Consider the following 20,750-nt stretch of genomic DNA (forward strand, 5'->3'; position numbering starts at 1 on the left):
AGGCCAGGGACTGGTCTAATCTGATTTCTACCTCCTTTTCAATCCTCCCTTTAAACTATACAGTCTTTTATTCTGGGCTCAGAGCTCCGATCGTTAGCAAGGCTCAGAGATAACCACCAAAATAATACAACGTCCTAATTTCAACACTGTTCTTTTTTGCCACTACAGGAAGATGCCAGATGGTGCTAAAACACTTTGAATAGATAATCCAGTTGTCAAGCTGTTATGCAGCCTAGTTAAGCTTCTCACGCTGGATCTGGTAGTAACATGCCTGAAAAAAAGTTCAAAACCATTTAAATTTTACTTTAAAAGAAATTACATAAATATAACAATGCACATGGGACTAAGAAAGGAAATCCTTTATTAACGCTGATAGCTCAACTAAACCAGTTGCTTCCATTTTTCCCTGTTTCCTTCCAGTCCCCCTACCCTATCCCATGTCTATTTTGCCAAGTTATAATGAGTAGAAATAAAATTTTGTAAAATTCCCTCTGATTCTAAAACAGACAAAAAATTTTTAACAAGCTGTATAATATTCTTCATTAAGCAGAAATACCTTAATTTGTGAAGCCACTATTGACTGGACATGTAGAATATGCTGATGATCGACGTAAGGTACACAAACAACTATAATCAGAATCACCTAGCATGTCTGATAAACACACAGGTTCAGATTAAGCATCATTCCAGACCTAGTGAGTCAGAATTTCCTGGAATGCATTTTTAAGAAGCATCTCCAAGTGATTCTGAAAGTATCCAGGTTTGAGAGTTCCACTACAAAGAACACCTCATCCAAATAATATACAGTGTATTCCATTCTTTAATTCCGTGGGATAAATCACTAGGAGTAGGACTACTCAAACTCTAGAAACATTTTTGATGTTGTTGATATAAATGTTAATAACAACTGTTTTCTAAAAGGGTGATTTACTCTTTATCAGCAATGTGGGACTAATTCTGATTTCACTATAACCCCACCAGCCCTGGGTATAATTTTATAACACTTTTGCTAATTTAGCAGGGACAAAATGGCACTTTCTTTAAATCTGCAGTGAGATTGAGTGGTTTCTTTTATATAAATATATTAATTCATTTCTTCCTTGGTGATATGTTTAGAGATGATCTTCATATAACATAAATACTAATAATGTAAGTCATTGGTAGCCAATATTTTCCCCAGTTGTCCCCTCCCTTTTCAGTTTATTTGCTATAAATGTTAATGATATTTAAGTTGAAAAGTTTAAACAATTAGCCCAAGCCAGAAACCTGACGTTAAATTCTAGTTTTTCTCATTTTAATTTGCCTGTCTTTTCTTCTGTCTCCCTTTTTGTATATTTAAACCTTACTAAGGCATCTGTAATTCGCTACGTGAGTGATTCCACCCTGATGCCACCCTCCCTCCAAAACTGCTAATAAGCTCTTCCAATACTTTGACCATTTATTATATAATTCTCTTTTCCATTTTTGTTTGATGTTTCCATTTTCATATGTCAAATTTTTATTATAATACTGCCTATATAGGAGCTATCCCTTCCACTAAGGTATTTGTCTATTCCTATGACAGTAACATACTATCTTAATTATTATAATTTCATAACATTTGATTAACTGACACAGTGGGTCTGTTCTGCCTTTCTTTTTTTCAGAAGTGTTTTTGCCATTTTCTATTTGTTATTCTTCCAATAAACTTCACAATGATTGTATCAAATTCCAAGAAAAATCAAGGCAGGGGAACTGAAATGACTTCCAACAATCCCTACAGAGCACCCAGATCAGAGAATCTCATTTGTAACCTACTGGTTACAATAAATGGGAAAGAAAGAAGATACGATTCATATTCGTTACATACCTACTGCCTTCTGTGTTTTACCTTAATTCCATTAAATAGCTCTACTGTTGAATGTTTTTTTGGACACTAAGAATTCTTTCTGTTTCCTTTTTAAAGTTACATTTATATAGATGGTCTACATTTATAAGGATTTGTAACAATTTGAATGATCAAGTTACAGGGAAGATTGGTTAATGAATAATTTGCTTTAGTATTTTGAGAATGATTCTACTTTAATATGTTATCATATTTTAAAATATTAACAGTATGTGCTCTAAAGGCACTTAATGTTTGCATTAAGGTTTTATATAAAAGGTTAATGATAGATTCATAATATGATAAGTGAAGGAGAGATTTTAACATAAAAAATATTAAATAATATCTATACTTTACCTTCAAAGTGGTGAACATTATACCCTGTTCCCCATGCTGAAGATATGGGTCCATGAGATCCTCGATGAGGTGTACTTCAGAGCCTAAATTCCTAATCCTGCCCAACAAGAAAAAGATATTGAGTTATTTCCATTTATATGTACATCCTACTTCTGAATCTATTTGAAAGGAAAAGAAAGAACAGCTCAAGAAAAAGGTAACACCGTCATGAAAAGGGTTAACAGAAATGGACTGTTTTTCCAGTGGGGGAGCATGTTCCTGTCATCAGCTCAGAAAAGCAAGGGGCAGACTTGTTAAAATAATGTCACTGATATTAAATAAAGTCAGAAGAGATTGGTCACCTGGCCCGTAGCACCACATATAAGAAAACAGGAAACAAATCATCCATGGACCACAAGAAGTCTTCCTGAAGTGATGCCAGGACACTCTGAGAGATCTCTTCAAAAGTCTGCTGGATGACTTTAAGTTTGTCTGATGGGGTAAATGTTGTGCTGTTGTTAAAAAGGAAATTAAAAAATAAAAATAAATGACGAAAAGATATCTTATGGTTTTCTTAATAGAGCCATTTGATGCTAATTGTTTGATACAAATATACCCTCTTAGGGCTCACGTGCCTTAAGTTGGATACATCAGGCAAAAAGAGTCACTGGAAGGGATGATCCCTGTAATCCTATGGTCCTTTGAGGAAAGAAGCCTCCAACTATCAATGGTTCACATGAAAGAATTCACTAAGTCATAGATCATCTCCTTTTACCCATGTGGAACCTTATTTTCCTAATACATGCTCTTCTCTGAGTAAGAAGTTTGGTTAATTTCCATTTGGCTAAAGATACGATTATGTAGATAAATTGCTGGGTAGGTTCTCCACCACTTTCGAAAATGCAAGGGACTTGTAGAACAAAAGGTAAATGTCTCAGAGTCTTTCTGATCTTCAGGCTGAGTTTGACACCATCTTGGGGGGTTGGGGGGTGGGGTTAGAGCTTAGGTAAAGATAAGATCTCATCAGTATCTTAATAGACTAACCGCTCCTTTGGTTTATGTAATTTTCAACAAATTAGAGATTACCTGATCTGCTGTAGACATTCTACAGCTGAGGCAAAACAAGCATCTTTTGTGGTTGGCAAAACCTGCAAAAAAAGAATTTATAAAGGTCAAAGAGGAAAGCTGTCTTATGCAGCAACAAGAAACATAAATGATACCAATGGCAGAATGCAGATCTTCAGTGAATAACTCATGCTTGGGTATTATATTACCGAAGTAAAACAGAAACTGTTTTGCTATCTCGAATCCCCCCACACCAAATAAAAACATATTTGCTGAGGAAACTAAAATCCACTATACCTTTTTACTCTCTCCAAGGATTGACAAGGTCACTGGCCAAAATTTCCTAAAACGAAATCCATATATTGTTAATACAAGTTGTTCCTTATGGTAAATTAGTCCCCATAAAAACAGTTAATGACTAGATTGACTTCCCTGTCCTCATTTAAAGTAACTATTCCACAGTTCCTTCATTTTTACTATTAAACCATTCCACTGAAAAAAATCTACTTTCCAATTAAGGCTCATTCACTTTTTTCTGATAGCACAAATATATAACTATTGGGTGTTGGGGTGATCAGTTTTATCCTAACACTTCTAGAAAGTACAATCACTTAGTATTTCCTTGGACTAACAAGAAACAATGCCCTACAACAAAAAAGGGCACTTCTAAACTTTTACATGAGAAATTGTAGATGGGGAGGGAGGGGAGAGAAGAGAAAAGAAGGGAAAGAAGAACGCCAAAGACTGAATACAATTAATTCTCTGAAAATGTGAATATATGTATTTTGCTTTGAAGAACTGCAAAATATCAAGCAGGATAACTCAAATTATTTACTTATATTCAGAAGAATAATCACATTTCAAACTCATGTCTAAAAACTCTCAGAAATAAAGATTTTAAAACATCACTATTTTGCTGAAGACAGATATGCGATAGGTAAATAAACTGCAAATCATATATACAATTAGGTATCAAAGTACCAAATTCCCGATAATGCTGTTTGCATGTTGAGTTAAAACAATTAGGTTCCATTCATAATTACTGTACTGACCTCTGCACCCCGAGGAAGCCCAAAAGAGCAATGTCTGGCTGCTTATTTAGTCGGAGAACACATTCCCAGTAAACATCCTCCTCACGATCATTATCCAGGGCATAAAGCATGAACAGCGGTGGGTAGAGCCGAGGTAGGAGCACAGGAAGCAGTAACCCAGAACCTGTTACCACGTAACTACAAAATATTGGAGAGAGAGGGAGGAGCATTAATCTTAAAATTGAAAACAGAATCAAACATGGAGCTTTATCTTCTAGAACTTGAAAGTAAAGATGGGAATTTTTGAGTAAGGAAGCAGTTATATTCCTTCTTTTATGTAAGAAGTTAACATGAGAAGTCTACCTATGGCCCCAGAGTTTTGTCTTGGGCCAACTATGAATTCTTATCATAAACTCAAAATCTAATTGAAAGCCCACTCTGTTTCCATTTTAAGGCTGATTTCTCTGTTGTTCTAGGGCAGAATGATTTACTTTGCTCAGCAGCCTTTGTGCCCAGTCATTTGTAGTTACAGTTTCATGGGGTTTGGCTAACATAACTTGAGACCTAAAAAGAACCTCAGAGATCACGAAGTCCAGCCATATCATTTTATTTATTTAAAAATTTTTTTTTTATATTTTAAATAAATTTATTTATTTTTGGCCACGTTGGGTCTTCGTTGCTGCATGTGGGCTTTCTCTAGTTGCAGAGAGCAGGAGCTACTCTTTGCTGCGGTGCGCGGGCTTCTCATTGAGGTGGCTTCTCTTGTTGTGGAGCACAGGCTCTAGGTGTGTGGGCTTCAGTAGCTGTGGCTCGCGGGCTCTAGAGCGCAGGCTCAGTAGTTGTGGAGCACGGACTTAATTGCTTTGCGGCATGTGGGATCTTCCCGGACCAGGGCTCGAACCTGTGTCCCCTGCATTGGTAGGCGGATTCTTAACCACTGTGCCACCAGGGAAGCCCCCAACCGTATAATTTTAAAAAGAAGGAAACAGATCCAGAGAAAACAACTTTTCCTGGGATTCTTTGCATAAGATCACTTGGTCCCCACCCCCTTTCTCACCATCTCCACCCAGCTCCACTCACCCTGGCTCTGGTGATTCAGATCTGGAATCTGACTTCCCAGTGCAAAAGGATTTTCTTTCAGTTGGCAGAGGAGCAGAGAGAGGAATTGTGGTGCCCTCTTCAGGAAGCTCAGGAAATAAGAACCTAAGGAAGAATAACGAATATCATTACACAATTACACCTCTAGAGTGGATAAAAAGAGTAAAAACACATTTCCATTATTTAATCTTTTAAGGACCAATAAAACCAAACTTTCTATCAACTAAATAAGTCAGTTTCCTTAGAGTCTTAACTGATGCTTCTTACAGGATAAAATTAAGAATGTAGCTAATGGGGCTTCCCTGGTGGCGCAGTGGTTGAGAGTCCGCCTGCCGATGCAGGGGACACGGGTTCGTGCGCGGGTCCGGGAAGATCCCACATGCCGCAGAGCAGCTAGGCCCATGAGCCATGGCCACTGAGCCTGCGCGTCTGGAGCCTGTGTTCCACAACGGGAGAGGCCACAACAGTGAGAGGCCTGCATACCGCAAAAAAAAAAAAAAAAAAAAAAATGTAGCTAATGAATAACACCAGTAAAAAATCTATTTGTTCTGTTTTTTCTGTCTAGTTACTAAAGAATGAACAATTCTGATCTATATTATATATGTTTTTCTTACTGGCAAATCTCATCTGAGGTCAACGTGTATTGACTCTTCAAGCAGAGATCACTGCTTTCAGAATATAAACAATTAAATGTCCAACGTTAAGAAAAAATGAAAACTCAATTCATGCAAAAATTTAAAAATTTTTTTAAAAAGCCAAGCTGTTGAAAAACTTTTCCAAATGATTGAGCTGCTAAATTGTTGAGGATTTTTCCCTAGGCATTGAATTCTCCCTGGATTTTATTTCCCACCTCTAGTATGCAAATGGTGGATTTTAACCATAAACAAGTTTATTGTCCTCTTTATTTTTACAGACTTAAACCTTAACTCTTACAGGCAGTTTGCAATCTTCTGTATTTTTGTAGACTTATACCATGCCCCTGCCCCGATTTTATAGTGGAGAAAATTTACAAGTTCAGGGAACTTATCTTCACTTCACCCATCTAAGCTAATGTCAGAGCTGAAACAATCCTAGCCCAGCGATCTTTTTAGTAGATAACACTGCCCCCTCCAAACTGAAACATTTCCAAATGCATTTATCAGTTTTGAGGCTAAATAATATAAGGAGGTTTTTCTGGGACAAGTTCATAAACTTTTGTATAACTATCTCAATACAGCGTTTACTTGTTGGCTTAAATCCAGTAAAATATCTTGAATTTCATAAGTTCCAAACTTGCTTGCTGCCTGAACCTCTCCTTCGAAAAGATGCTTGCTTGCTTTCTCACCTTCTTCAAAGTCTCCGCTCAGATATTACCTTATTAGTCATGTCTCCTTGACCTTCCGTTTAAAATAGCAGCATCTCACCTCCAGCTCCATTCTCTTCCCCTCCATCACATGAATCATTATCTCACTTACTACATATTCTGTTTACTCTGTCCCCAGTAGAACGGAAGCCCCATGAGAGTACAGATTTTCTCTCTCTCTCTTTCTTTTGGGGGGTTGGTTTACTGATAAATTCCTCCAAGGGCCAGAATGGTGGCTAACACGTAGATGCACTCAAACATTTGTTGAATGAGTGAACAAACAGGCTATTGTCGAGGAATAGGACATAAACACTCAGGGCTAAAGCTTCGTATTAGACTTTATCTTCTCTGTGGTTAGGTTTTAGAGACGTGATTTTTCCTAGAGATTAAATCCAAATAAGACTACTATATTTCATACCAAAATTGGTATTAAAAATTTTTATTTTAGCCTTCTATCATACCCAATGAGTAAGAAAGACATAAAGGGAGTAAGTTACAATGGCTAACGTCCATCTTTTTTATAGTTATAGCATAAACACAAAGTAAAAACATGTTTTCATTATTTAATCTATTGAATGATCTGTGGCATAAAACCATTTTCTTGATGACTTCAGTGAAAAGATCTCTCACCTCACCAGCTGGAAAATTCGCTTCAGGTAGGACGTAATCTCCTTCACAGCCTCCTGCAGCAGCCGGCGGTTGGCTCCCACACCCACATATGTCATTCTATACACTGCAACCAGTGTCTCCACGAGCCTGCCCAGTGGGTGCAGAGGAGTGTCGCAGGCCTGAGCAGCAAGAGAACCGATGCAGCCAGTCAGTGTGCACTAACAGCAGAAACAACTGATCGACCAAAAAGAAACACTTTCATAAATGATGAGCAATTTTCAAACTGTCAAGAGTCTACTTTTGGACCAGGAAAATTTAAATACTTCAACTTTTCTAAAGGGTTGAGTCTACCCAAATTATATGCAGTAGGAGCTCTTATTCTGAAAGAATCCTTTTAACATTTTGGGAAGATAGCTTTGGATATACTGATAAAGAATATTAAAAGAAAGGTTCTAAGGGAATTCCCTGGAGGTCTAGTGGTTACGACTCCACTCTTCCACTGCAGGGGGCACAGGTTCGATCCCTGGTCAGGGAACTAGGATCCCAAATGCTACATGGCACAGCTGAAGGAAAAAAAAAAAAAGAAAAGAAAAGAAAGGTTCTGATATACCATAAACATCATGAAAAATATATGAAATGTTACTTTCCAGAAAACTGAATAATGACAGTTGATTATGCTCTGAAACAATCACTGTTCAGTTCCCTTGATTTCTTCTAATACTCCTTCCTGTACCCCCATGTCAATACATGTCATTCTTTAAACTGTGGGCTAATCTCACAGGGTTTGAGAAGGAAGCAAAGACAGCATAACCATGGGGTGAAGGCAGCATGCTTTATTTATACAATCTCTAGTTTGCTAACGTTACAAACAAAAAGCCATTATAAACTCTGACCCTAGATGTCCAGAACCCCCTTGAACACTTTACAAAATTTATAAAGTTCTATCATAATAGGTCAATCTTTAGGGAGAAATGTGCTTTTAGTAGTCAGAGAACTAACAAAAGACATACCTCGACAGCAAAAACAGGATATGAGTAACAATAAGCTGTGAGTACATTTGAATGATATATCATGTCAGTTGTATCATTAATTCACAAGGCTGGTATGGTTTTGACTGTTGTTTACCTTTATTAAATATTTCTTGATGTCATCATATTTCTCCACAGAGAAGGCACCAACATGCTGAGGAATGAATTCCAAACTCTCTAGTGTCTGAGTCTGTGAACGACTTAATATCTCTGGACTATAAAAAGAGAAAAGAAAGCCTATCATATATTTCAAGAAAGCAAGATAATTGTAAGTGCACGTGAAGCACAGTCACCAACTAAGGATGAAATGGAGCACCCAGCACAGTGTTCAGCCCAAATGTGTGCATAACTGGTAACTGACCTGCTGTTAGGTTTATGTAACAGTCATTCAAAGTAGCATTTAATGTTACTCCACACCAACCACAATAAATTAATGAAGATGTTGCACCAATAGAAACCATGGTGTTGGAAAATACTATTACGTTAGCTTGAAGAGAAAACTGGCGATAGACTTGTTAGTGATAATAAAAATGGCATAAAGGGGAGAGGGAGAGCTAAGGATTAAGGAAAATAAATCAAATGGCAAAGGCTGAAATGGAAATGAGCTCAAGAAGTAAGGAGATAATGTGGATGCCACAACAGTGGTGCGGTAAGCACACAATGGGTAAAAGGGAAGCTCCGGATGAAGAGGCTAAGATAAAACACATACTAGTCATCAACTGAAATTTCTGGTAATGGCACTCTATTAGATTACAATCAATAAGAAATTAGAAACAGTGCACAATTATCATTATGATACTGATTTAGATAAACAAATAAGACCTTTGTGGCAGCAATGTGGTTTTATACAAAAGTTCTTTCATTCTTACTTCTTGGAAACACCCAACAAGAGTTAACCAAGGTTAACTGTAGGGCTCAAGTCTCAATGTCTATGCACATGGGCTCTATCAGAGAAGGGTGACCAACTGCATCCCACACAAGGGCAGGTCCACAGCTTTAATCAATCCTGGGAGTTTCCATTTTTTCTACTGATAGAAAGAGTAGGAGGTAAAAATTATAAACTTCATGAATGAAACACTATAATCAATTCCCATTTATCCCAAACACAGGAAAAAACAAAACAAAACTTTCTTCCTATACTGTAGGGATTAGCAAGTTCTTTAGATATGAATGCTAGTCAATGCCTGCAGAAGTGACCGGCCAAGTTAAATAAGGAAACATGAAGAATGGCAGATGGAGAAAAACAAAAGCAGGAAAAAGGAAAAGGAGAAAAGGGGAGAAAATAAGAAAAAAGTAGAAAAAGAGAAATGAAAAGTACATCTGTAATTTTTCTTTCAGCACTTCAAAATTGTTGTGTGACTTCCTTTTGACCACCAAGGCTTCTGACAACAAGTATGCAGCCATTTGAATTGCTGTTTTCATATACGTAATGCAAAAGTTTTCTCTATCTGCTTTCAAGATTTTTTTCCTTCCAATTTGAATGTAACACGTCTGTACATGGATATTTGTTTTTTTCTAGGATGCAGTTTGTTCAGCTTCTTGAATGTGTAGGTTTATGTCTTTCACCAAACTTGGGACCCTTTCAACCACTATTTATTCAAATATTTTTTCAGCCCCACAATTTTTCTCCTTTCCTTCTGGTATTCCAAGGACACAAATATTAGACTCTCAGGTCCTTAGAGCTCTATTCACTTTTTTTTCATGTTCTGTTGTTCATTTTAAATAATTTCTACCAATCTATTTTCACATTTACTGACTCTTCTGCTGTAATCTCTAATCTGCTACTGACCCCACCCAGTGATTTTTAAAATTTTGGTTACTGTATTTTTCAAATCAAAAATTTTGATTCGGTTCATCTTTGTATCTTCTATTTCTTTGCTGATACTTTCAATTTTAATATTTGTTTCAAGGATGTTTGCAATTGCTCATTTGAGCATTTTTATAATAGCTGCTTTAAAGTTCTTGTCAGATAATTCCAAAATCTATGGTAGGGGGTTGTTGATGTCTATGGTTTGTCCTTCCCCAAATGAGTTGAGGTTTTCATGGTTCTTTCATTGCCACGTAATTTTGGTTTATTTCCTGGACATTTTGAGTATTATGTTACGAGATTTTGTGTCTTGTTTATATCCTAATGGAGAATGTTGCCATTCATAACATAGTAAACATAGTAGAACTGAAACTGTTACCTTTACAAGGACCTGCTTATAAAGTTGGCCCTTGGCTGGTACCTGGGAACTAAGCTTTCTAAAAGTTCCCTATACTAATATGAAACATTTTCTAACTGATAAGGATATTTTGCTGTCCATAGACTGTACTAAAGTGATTTGTGGTGAACATCTGCTTCCTTCTGGGACTATGGAATTTTGGTAGTTGCGAAGCACAGGATGCCTATGTGACTAGTCCCCAGTAAAAATCTGGGGCACTGCATCTCTGATGGGCTTCCCTGAGCAGAAACATTGTATATGTGTGGCTGCATTTTACTGCTCTGGCAGAGAGTGTGCTCTGTGTGACCCCTCAGAGAAAGGACAGAGCATGGGAAGCTTGCACATGGGTTCCTCCAGACTCTGCCTGTGTCTTCTTCCCTTACGATTGGGCTGTGGAACCTTACTGTGTTGCTGTAATAACTTAGCTGCGAGTACGACTATATGTTGAGTCTTGTGAGTCTGTCTAGTGAATCACTGAATGTGTAGGTGATTTGGAAATCTCTGAAACAGCTGATACTTTTGTTTCAGCCATCTGTGGGCTGTGGTTCCAATGTCAGTTCACTTCTCAAGGGCTTTGCAGTCCTATCTGGGTCTTTCTGTGAGTACCACTGAGGTGTTAGTCTGGGACCTAGGTAGAAGTCAACTTAGTAGCTGAGTTCTTAAAGTGTTTGGCTGATTTGGATCAAATCCACGCATGCAGGTCTGGGGTGAATCCAGGAGTTCATGAACAACTTTACAGGGTTGTTTTCCAGAGCTCCTCTCTTTCCATGACCTTCCCAGCATTTTCTGATTCCCCTTGTAGGTCCTCCAGCCAGAAACTGCCCACTTCCATGAAGTGGTAGGAGGATAGAGAGAGAGGCCAAAGAGCAATGAGGTTTAGCCAGGACCAAATGATTCATCAAGGGAGAAGAAGGGTCCACTCCTGCAAGAGTGCTGGCTCCTGTACGCATCCAGTTTCATGGCTGCTCCAGCCACAGCTATCGCTGCCCCTGCCACAGGAGTGCCTGCAGGCTGAGGCATGAGAAAGTGGAGAAAGAGGAGAGAGAGAAAACCCAGTGTACCTCTTCCACTCTTTCTGAGCTTTAGGAAGTCTCTTTTCTGCATCTTGAGCCAGAAAGAGAGGGGTTTTTCTAGATCTCTGTCTGTCTGCACCACAGTGCTTGCTTCTAGTTTCAGGTTATACTGGGTTTAGGATGAGGAATATTGAAGTTAAGAAACCCAGTAAATTCACCACTGGTTGGGTGGTACTCTAAATTCAGCTGCTCTTCCCCAAAACACCTGCTGATATTTACTTTTCAGAGTTTCAAATAAATGTCCATGCATTCTGCCTAGGTTTTATAGTTAAGTTCAGTAGCAAATACAAGGAGGTGTGTTTTATCCATCCTTACCCAGAAGTACATAATTGACTTTTAAGTTATATTTAAAAACTAAATGTGGGAAGCCTTGACAACTTACTGGTTTTAAGTTTCGTCTTCCTACCAGGCTCTGCCCTATGCTGGGCAGGCATTCACGCACCTGTCTCTGTGTTGGCGCCGACTGGTAGTCAGGGCCACAGCAATATTGTCCCACGCTTTCCAAACTTCCCCTTGGCCTGGGTTCTCACAGCCAAGCTGATGCCAACATTCATCAAACACTGCTTTCCACTTCTCATCAGCCGGCACTGCCAGGTTTCCAAGCTTCCTGCTAATAAGGTCACGTCAGCCTCTCATTAATCACTTATTTTGTGCAAAAATCCTGAAGAACAGAAACTTTCTAATATACAACTGCAAATACTTCTGTGACAAAAACTGCCTAAACTGATGGTGGTTCCATTGTTTAAAAACCGAATAAAAATTTAAATCGATGGTTTTTAGCTACTTAGGGTGTATTAGATACTAAAGTATATGAATTAAGTAGGAAGCACGTCAGAACTGACTCCTTTGCTTTCTACATTTCCATAGAATTGATGTTGCAAAATTGATCCTTGCTAAAATGAGGACTTCCTGTGCCTTGCACATCTCATACTGAGAACTGTGAAATGCATTACATACTGGGTTCTAAAAATACTAAGAATAAACATGGTACAGAAAGTATATCAAGCTCCCATGAAAACAAAGAATCTGAGTTGCTGTCAAAATACAAAAACGAAGCTAAAGCTAGAAACAATAAAGGGAAATAAACATATGCCAAAAACTTGGAGGAAAAACATCATACACTTCAAGACTTTGACTTTTCCCAATATATGCAGTGTATCAGTGTATATATAGGATTGACCTTTACTTTTCAAAATCAAGTTGTGCAGGGCTTCCATTTAAAAATCTCTCTTTCAATCAACTTGGATACCTGCACCATTAACAGTAAGATTATTCCTGCACACAGAACTTTCATCATTTTAAACATTTAAGCTCTACAGCTATAAACTAAGCCAAGAATACAGATTTAGCTATCTATAGCAGTTTCAGTTTACAATTCAAGGTTATACATTGTTTAAAGACAAAAAGAATTTAAAAACTTGTCCTGCATTTGAAATATTAACCAGCTTTGATAAAAGCAAGACAACTCAAAACATTCAATAATTAATCCATAATTAACACTAGTTACTCACAAAACTTTAGGTCTGTCTTTATCACTCTCATACAGACTAGGCTTAAAGTACGTTCCAGTGATTTTTATCCCAGATCCCCATTCTCCACTAAAATAACCTTCAATGTAGTCTCCATTTGGCATAGTCAATGTTCCCTAGGTAAAGTCAGAAAAAATGTGGAATTAGAGGAAATATTTTCAATCTTAAAAATCAAGAAAAAAAAGCACTAAATGGTTAACATTTTCATTTTTCAATAGTCCCTAATTCTTTTAAAAAAGTTGTATGTACATGCATGTGCAAAAAGAGTGTATGAAAACAATCTGTGGATTAAAGAAAAATCACAGGAAAAATTGGTAAAATAGTTTTACCTGAATGAAATGAATACACAACTTATCTAAATTGATGCGACACTACTAAAGCAGTACTTAGAGGCAAATTTAAAGCTGTAAACATTTATATTATAAAATAAGGAAGATCTCAAATCAGTAATCTAAAACTCCACCTCATAAAGTTAGAAAAAGCAAACTAAACCCAAAGCAAGAAGGAGATAATAAAAATTAGAGCAAAAATCAATGAGATAGAAAACAGAGAAAAATGAATGAAGCCAAAAGTTGCTTCTTTGAAAAGATATACAAACTTGACAAACAATAAGACTGATCAAGAAAAAAAGACACTTAACTAGATCAAGAAAAAAAGAGAGAAGACATAAAATTACAAAATCAAGAAATGGGACATTACACCAACCTTACAAAAATTAAAAAGGTTAGAAGGGAATACCAAGAGAACAACTTTATGCCAATAAATTAGGTAACTTAGATGAAATAGAAAAATTCCTTAAGAGGAACAAATTACCAAAAGTGCCTCAAGAAGAAATGAAAAGTCTGAATAGACTAATTAGAAGTAAGGAAATTAAATTAGAAATTAAAAACCTTCTCACCAAGTAATGCTCAGGCCAAGATGATTTCACTGGTGAATTCTCTAAAACATTTGAAGAAGCAATAATAACACTGAGGCTTTCCAAATTCTTTCCGAAAATGGAGAAGGAGGGAACCCTTCCCAACTCATTCTATGAGGCCAGTATTACCTCAGTACCAAAGACAAACATCATGAAAAAAGAAAACTATAAACATAAATATAATAAATACCTCATAAATATAAAAATCTTCACCAAAATATTAGCATTAATTCTAGCAATATATAAAAAAAGGATTATATGCCATGACCAAGTATGATTTATCCCAGGAAAACAAGGTTGCTTTAACATCAGAAAAGCAGCCAATATAATATGCTGTATTAATAGCATAAAGAACAAAAACCACATAATCATCTCAATAGACACAGAAAAAGCCCTTTGACATAATCTAAAACCTGTTCATAATAAAAACTCTCAACAAACTAGGAATAGAATGGAACTATCTCTATCTGATGAATCTATGAAAAATCTTCAGCTACATTATACTTGAAGGTGGAAGATTTAATGCTTTTCCCCTAAAACAGGGAAAAAGGCAAGGATGTCCACTCTTACCACTTCTATTCAACATCTACTGGAGAGTGTAGCCAGTGCAGTCAGACAAGAAAAAAGAATCCTTCCAGATGGCAAAAGAAGAAGTAAAACTGTCTTTATTTGCAGACAACATGATCCTGTATGCAAGAAATCCTAAGAAATCCATTTTAAAAAATCCTACTAGAACTAATACATAAATTCAGCAAGGTTTCAGGATATAAGAACAAAACACAAAAATCAATTGTATTTTTATATAATAGCAATGAACAATCCAAAAATAAAATTAAGCAAACAATTCTCTCTATAATAGCATCAAAAAGGATGCTTAGGAATAAATTTAACCAAAGATATGCAAGAGATGCACATTGAAAACTACAAAACATTGCTGATAGAAATTAAAGAAGATCTAAATAAATGGAGAGACATTCCACATTCATGGATTGGAAGATTCAATATTATTAAGATGGTAATTCTTCGCAAATTGATCTGTAGAGTAAAAATAATCCCTATAAAAATCACAGCAGGCTTTCTGCAGATTTTAACAAGCCAGTCCTAAAATTTATATGGAAAAGCAAAGGATCCAGAATAGCCACAATTATTATTAAAAAGAACAAAGTTGAAAAACTTACACTTCCTGATTCACAACTTACTAGAAACCTATAGTAGTCAAGACAGCATGGTACTGGCATAAGGAGAGACATGTAGATCACTGGAACATAATTCAGAGTCCAAAAATAAACACATTTTATAGTGAATTAACTTCAACAAAGGTGTCAAGAAAATACAATGGGAAAACTTGCTGACGCAATTGGATACCCACATGCAAAAAGATCAATTTAGCCTTTAATTCACATCATACACAAATTACCTCAAAGCTAAAACTATAAAACTTTTCAAAGAAAACACAGAAGAAAATCTTAGTAACCTTGAGTTAGGCAAAGATTTCTTAGATATGAAATCAAAAGCATAATTCATCATAAAGTTTTTTTGATAAACTGGACTTCATTAAAATTAAAAACTTTAGTACTTCAAAAGGCACTATTAAGAAAACAAAAAGACAATTCCAAAAAAAAAAAAGAAAACAAAAAGACAAGACACAGACTACAAGAAAATATTTGTGAACCCTGTATCTGATAAAGAACTTATATCCAACCTATATAAAGAAATCCTTAAAATTCAATAAGACTATAAACAAGCAAATTCTTAAAATACCTGAATATATATTTCACCAAAGAAGACAGATGAATGGCTAGTAAGTACATGAAGATATGCTCTATAATGAGTCTATTAGTCATTTAGGGAAAGTCAAATAAAACCATATCACTTTACACCCACTAGAATGACAAAGAGGAAAAAAAGAAAATAAAAAATACTGCCAAAGATGTGAATAAATTAGAATCCTCATACACTGACGATGGGAATGTAAAGTGATGCAGCCACTTTGGAAAACAGTTTGACAGTTTCTTAATATGTTAAACATCAATTTTCCGTACAACCCAGCAATTGCACTCCTAGGTATCCACCCAAGAGAAATGAAAACACATGTTCACACAAGAAGTTTTAAATGTAAATGGAAGAGAAACAGACTCACACATACAGAAAACAAACTTGTGGTTACCAAAGGGGAGTGGATGGTATAAGGACAAATTAGGGGTATGGGATTAACAGATACAAACAACTATATATGAAATAGATAAGCAATAAGGATATACTGGATAGCACAAGAAATTATACCCATTACCTTGTAATAACCTATAATGTAGTATAATCTGCAAAAATACTGAGTCATTATGCTATACACCTGAAACTAACACAATATTGTAAATCAACCATATTTCAACTAAAAAAAGAAGAAAAGAAGAAGTTGCAGTCAACTTCAGTATACATAGTAGCCCAAAGTTGGAAACAGTCTAAAGTTGGAAATAATCCAATGCCCATCAACTGGTGAAGGGATAAACAAAATGTGGTTTTTATTCAGTAATAAGGAATAAAGTACTGCACGTGCCACAATATAGAAAAACCTCAAAAACATACTAAATGTGAGAAGCCACAGGGAAGAGAATACTTGTTGTATGATTCCAATTATATGAAAGGACCTGAAAGGGCAAATCTATAGTTATAAAGTCCATCAGAGGTTGTCTGGGACTGGAAGAGGAACCAGGGAGTGACTGCAAATGGGCAGGAGATGGTGAAGGAAATCTTTTTGGGTGATGGAAATGATCTCAAACTGGATGGTGGTAATGGTTGCACAACTCTGCGTATTTACTAAAGATCATTGAAATGTGTGCTTAAAACAGGTGAATTTTATTATAGGTTAGCTTTTTTAAAGGTCAGGAAAAAATTAGTAAAAGATTATCAGAGAAAGAAAGAAGTTTCCAACCTTTCCACTCAGGGTCCAATCATCTGAAAATTCTCCCTCATAGATAGTATCATCTTCAGAAAGTAAAACTCCATTTCCCTATGTGAAGAAACAAAACAAAAATCACAACACATAAAACACACAGTAACTTAGGATACCCACAGTCACATCCCTCAGAGCCTTACATAATCTTAAGACAAGAAAAATAGTACTAGGAAAGGTAGAACAGATGAGTTAAAAAGTTAAGGACATAGGAGTTTCAAAAAGTCAACAGTAACTATATGTAAAATATTCCACTCACCATCATTTTATTAAGGTGGAAGTTGCCTTCATAGTATAATCCAAACTGGGTAACTACCACACCATTCCCTTGACATACATCATCTTGCCACATTCCCATGTACTTCTCCCCTCTGCAAAGAAATAGGAGAAAAAAAAAAGAAATGAAATAAAAAATCAGTGATGATAAAGATGAGGTGGGGAAAAAACAATTATCACATGGGAGGTACCAAGCATCACCCCTAGGTTGGTATCTGTTCCATTTCTCTAGTCAAAGTGGTCAACTCTGTCTCCTCAAACATGGGACAATGTGATTGTAAAATATATCCTACTCAGAGCAATGTTCTCTCAGGAATTTAACATTATAGTCTACCAGACATAGATCTGTATATACTTCCAGTACTTCCTTGATAACTTTAAAATATTTAATTAATGCCAAGAATTCAACTCTAAATAATGTCACCAAAATGAGTCACTCAAAAGGTAGGCTCAAACCTATGCACAACATTTTCTCACCCAAAAGTTTACTAACTTAAAAGAAATGGGATTTATCATAAAAGAAGGTTCATTCTTCACCTACCCAAATGTCGAGAAACCTTACTAATCTCCACTAAAAAAATTAAAATTAGTACAAACTGCCTATTAAATAATCATGGATTTTAGTGATAACAGCAAAATTTTTTAAATCACACATTATGACAATAATATGAGAGGAAGAGTATATATTTAGCCCAAAAGCAAATCAGGCCAAACCAAATACAGAGGCAAAAGAACTATATTTCTCCCCAAGGTTTAGTTAATTGAATTTAACCAAGCTTGATTCCTAGGTTGCTGGCATGGTTACAAGTGTCTAACCTGATAGGAAGACCTAGGCAGAAAGGTGTTTAGATACTATTCTATGACCCCAAAAGGGAATTTCCACTGACCCTCCTAACCTTTTACTCCTGTTACCTACTGACTGCATTAAAGGTTTCTCTCTGTATAACAGTCAAAGATTCGGTAGCTTCTTTGAGACACTAAAAGCTATTTATGTGTGAAGCTTTAAGGAAAATGGTACCAATGTTAATTTTGAATGATCTTGATCTTGTAAGGAAGTAACCTGTTGTTTTGTTCACAAACAAATGCATAAAATGACACCTGACAACTCTGTCTTATTAAAAATGTTCGAAGTATTGTCAAATTAAGGTGCTCAGCCTTCATAAAATCATGTTTTTGGAGAAGCAGAGGAACCTTATCCTCTCATGCTAAATTGTGAGATTAGAAGCAGGATACTGTACCTAGTGATATCATCAAAGACACCGTATCCGGCTTTCTTATCCATTACCCACTGGCCAATGAACATACTGGGAGAAGATGAAGTCAACTTTCCACTTCGCAGGAGACCATGACCATGACGCATGTTATCTTGAAAACAGCCTTCAAAAACTTCACCAGAGGCGTAACTGTGGTTAGAAAGAATGAATAAAGATCACAAGCACATTGAGTTCTGATGCTCATTTTTACAAAGTTTAGGAAATTCAAAATTATACTCATGTCTCACTGGTAGCTGTAATTATTTGTTTATACGACTTTTTCACCAATCAAAAAATCTCATTTTTTTTTCTCATGGCTTTTCTTTTTTAAAACATATTTATTGGAGTATAATTGCTTTACAATGGTATGTTAGTTTCTGCTTTGCAACAAAGTGAATCAGCTATACATATACATCTATCCCCATATCTCCTCCCTCTTGCGTCTCCCTCCCACCCTCCCTATCCCACCCGTCTAGGTGGTCACAAAGCACTGAGCTGATCGCCCTGTGCTATGCAGCTGCTTCCCACTAGCTATCTATTTTACATTTGGTAGTGTATATATATCCATGCCACCCTCTCACTTCGTCCCAGCTTACCCTTCCCCCTCCCCGTGTCCTCAAGTCCATCCTCTATGTCTGTGTCTTTACTCTTGTCCTGCCCCTAGGTTTTTCAGAACCTTTTTTTTAGGTTCCATATGTATGTGTTAGAATTTGGTATTTGTTTTTCTCTTTCCGACATAGTTCACTCTGTACGACAGACTCTAGGTCCATCTACCTCACTACAAATAACTCAATTTCGTTTCTTTTATGGCTGAGTAATATTCCACTGTATATATGTGCCACATCTTCTTTACCCATTCACGTGTTGATGGATGATTAGGTTGCTTCCATGTCCTGGCTATTGTAAATAGAGCTGCAATGAACATTTTGGCACATGACTCTTTTTGAATTATGGTTTTCTCAGGGTATATGCCCAGTAGTGGGATTGCTGGGTCAAAGGGTAGTTCTATTTTTAGTTTTTTGAGGAACCTCCATACTGTTCTCTACAGTGGCTGTTATCAGTTTACATTTCCACCAACAGTGCAAGAGGGTTCCCTTTTCTCCACACACTCTCCAGCATTTATTGTTTGTAGATTTTTTGATGTTGGCCATTCTGACCGGTGTGAGGTGATAACTCATTGTAGTTTTGATTTGCATTTCTCTAATGATTAGTGACCTTGAGCATCCTTTCATGTGTTTGTTGGCAATCTGTATATCTTCTTTGGAGGAATATCTGTTTAGGTCTTCTGCCCATTTTTGGATTGGGTTGTATGTTTTTTTGATATTGAGCTGCATGAGCTGCTTGTAGATTTTGTAGATTAATCCTTTGTCAGTTGCTTCATTTGCAAATATTTTCTCCCATTCTGAGGGTTGTCTTTTCGTCTTATTTATAGTTTCCTTTGCTGTGCAAAAGCTTTTAAGTATCATTAGGTCCCATTTGTTTATTTTTGTTTTTATTTCTATTTCTCTAGGAGGTGGGTCAAAAAGGATCTTGCTGTGATTTATGTCATAGAGTGTTCTGCCTATGTTTTCCTCTAAGAGTTTGATAGTGTCTGGCCTTACATTTAGGTCTTTAATCCATTTTGAGTTTATGTTTGTGTATGGTGTTAGGGAGTGTGCTAATTTCATTCTTTTACATGTAGCTGTCCAGTTTTCCCAGCACCACTTATTGAAGAGGCTGTCTTTTCTCCACTGTATGTTCTTGCCTCCTTTATCATAGATTAGGTGACCATATGTGCGTGGGTTTATCTCTGGGCTTTCTTTCCTGTACCATTGATTTATATTTCTGTTTTTGTGCCAGTACCATACTGTCTTGACTACTGCAGCTTTGTAGTATAGTCTGAAGTCCAGGAGCCTGATTCCTCCAGCTCCGCTTTCCTTTCTCAAGATTATTTTGGCTTGAGATAAAAATCTCATTTTTGAATGACTGAGTCTAAGAAGTTGAAGATGTTGTGGGCGGTATTTTGTGTTAACATGGGGAAAAATGTGTATTTAGTCCCTTACAGGAAAATGAAATACTGAGTCATCTCTGAAAGAATGACAGGCTTTGTCCATATCAGAGTCATGCAGTAAATATAAGATAAATTTACAAGCAAGATATTTAGGAGATTCTATGAGAAAGTTATGGTTTACAAGGT

The 20,750-nt window shown here is 36.4% G+C and overlaps 1 protein-coding gene across 2 annotated transcripts in view; it reads right to left on the reverse strand.

The window, feature by feature from the left end:
• Positions 1-232: 232 nt before the first annotated feature.
• Positions 233-20,750, reverse strand: part of ALS2 (alsin Rho guanine nucleotide exchange factor ALS2) — a 68,099-nt gene continuing 47,581 nt past the window's right edge. The window contains exons 20-33 of one of the 2 annotated variants that reach the window (XM_065880097.1): positions 18,560-18,724; positions 17,305-17,416; positions 17,025-17,102; positions 13,162-13,295; positions 12,093-12,257; positions 8,471-8,588; positions 7,367-7,524; positions 5,377-5,499; positions 4,318-4,494; positions 3,563-3,608; positions 3,287-3,348; positions 2,563-2,712; positions 2,222-2,318; positions 233-271 (exon numbers count right to left, since the gene is read on the reverse strand). In XM_065880097.1, the coding sequence (XP_065736169.1) occupies positions 233-271; positions 2,222-2,318; positions 2,563-2,712; positions 3,287-3,348; positions 3,563-3,608; positions 4,318-4,494; positions 5,377-5,499; positions 7,367-7,524; positions 8,471-8,588; positions 12,093-12,257; positions 13,162-13,295; positions 17,025-17,102; positions 17,305-17,416; positions 18,560-18,724 (1,624 nt within the window). Of the gene's footprint in view, positions 272-2,221; positions 2,319-2,562; positions 2,713-3,286; positions 3,349-3,562; positions 3,609-4,317; positions 4,495-5,376; positions 5,500-7,366; positions 7,525-8,470; positions 8,589-12,092; positions 12,261-13,161; positions 13,296-17,024; positions 17,103-17,304; positions 17,417-18,559; positions 18,725-20,750 lie in introns of both variants that reach the window. The other variant, XM_065880096.1, reaches the window with a different exon arrangement.

The sequence above is a fragment of the Phocoena phocoena genome, chromosome 7, assembly GCF_963924675.1.
Source record: "Phocoena phocoena chromosome 7, mPhoPho1.1, whole genome shotgun sequence".
Lineage (NCBI taxonomy): Eukaryota > Metazoa > Chordata > Mammalia > Artiodactyla > Phocoenidae > Phocoena > Phocoena phocoena.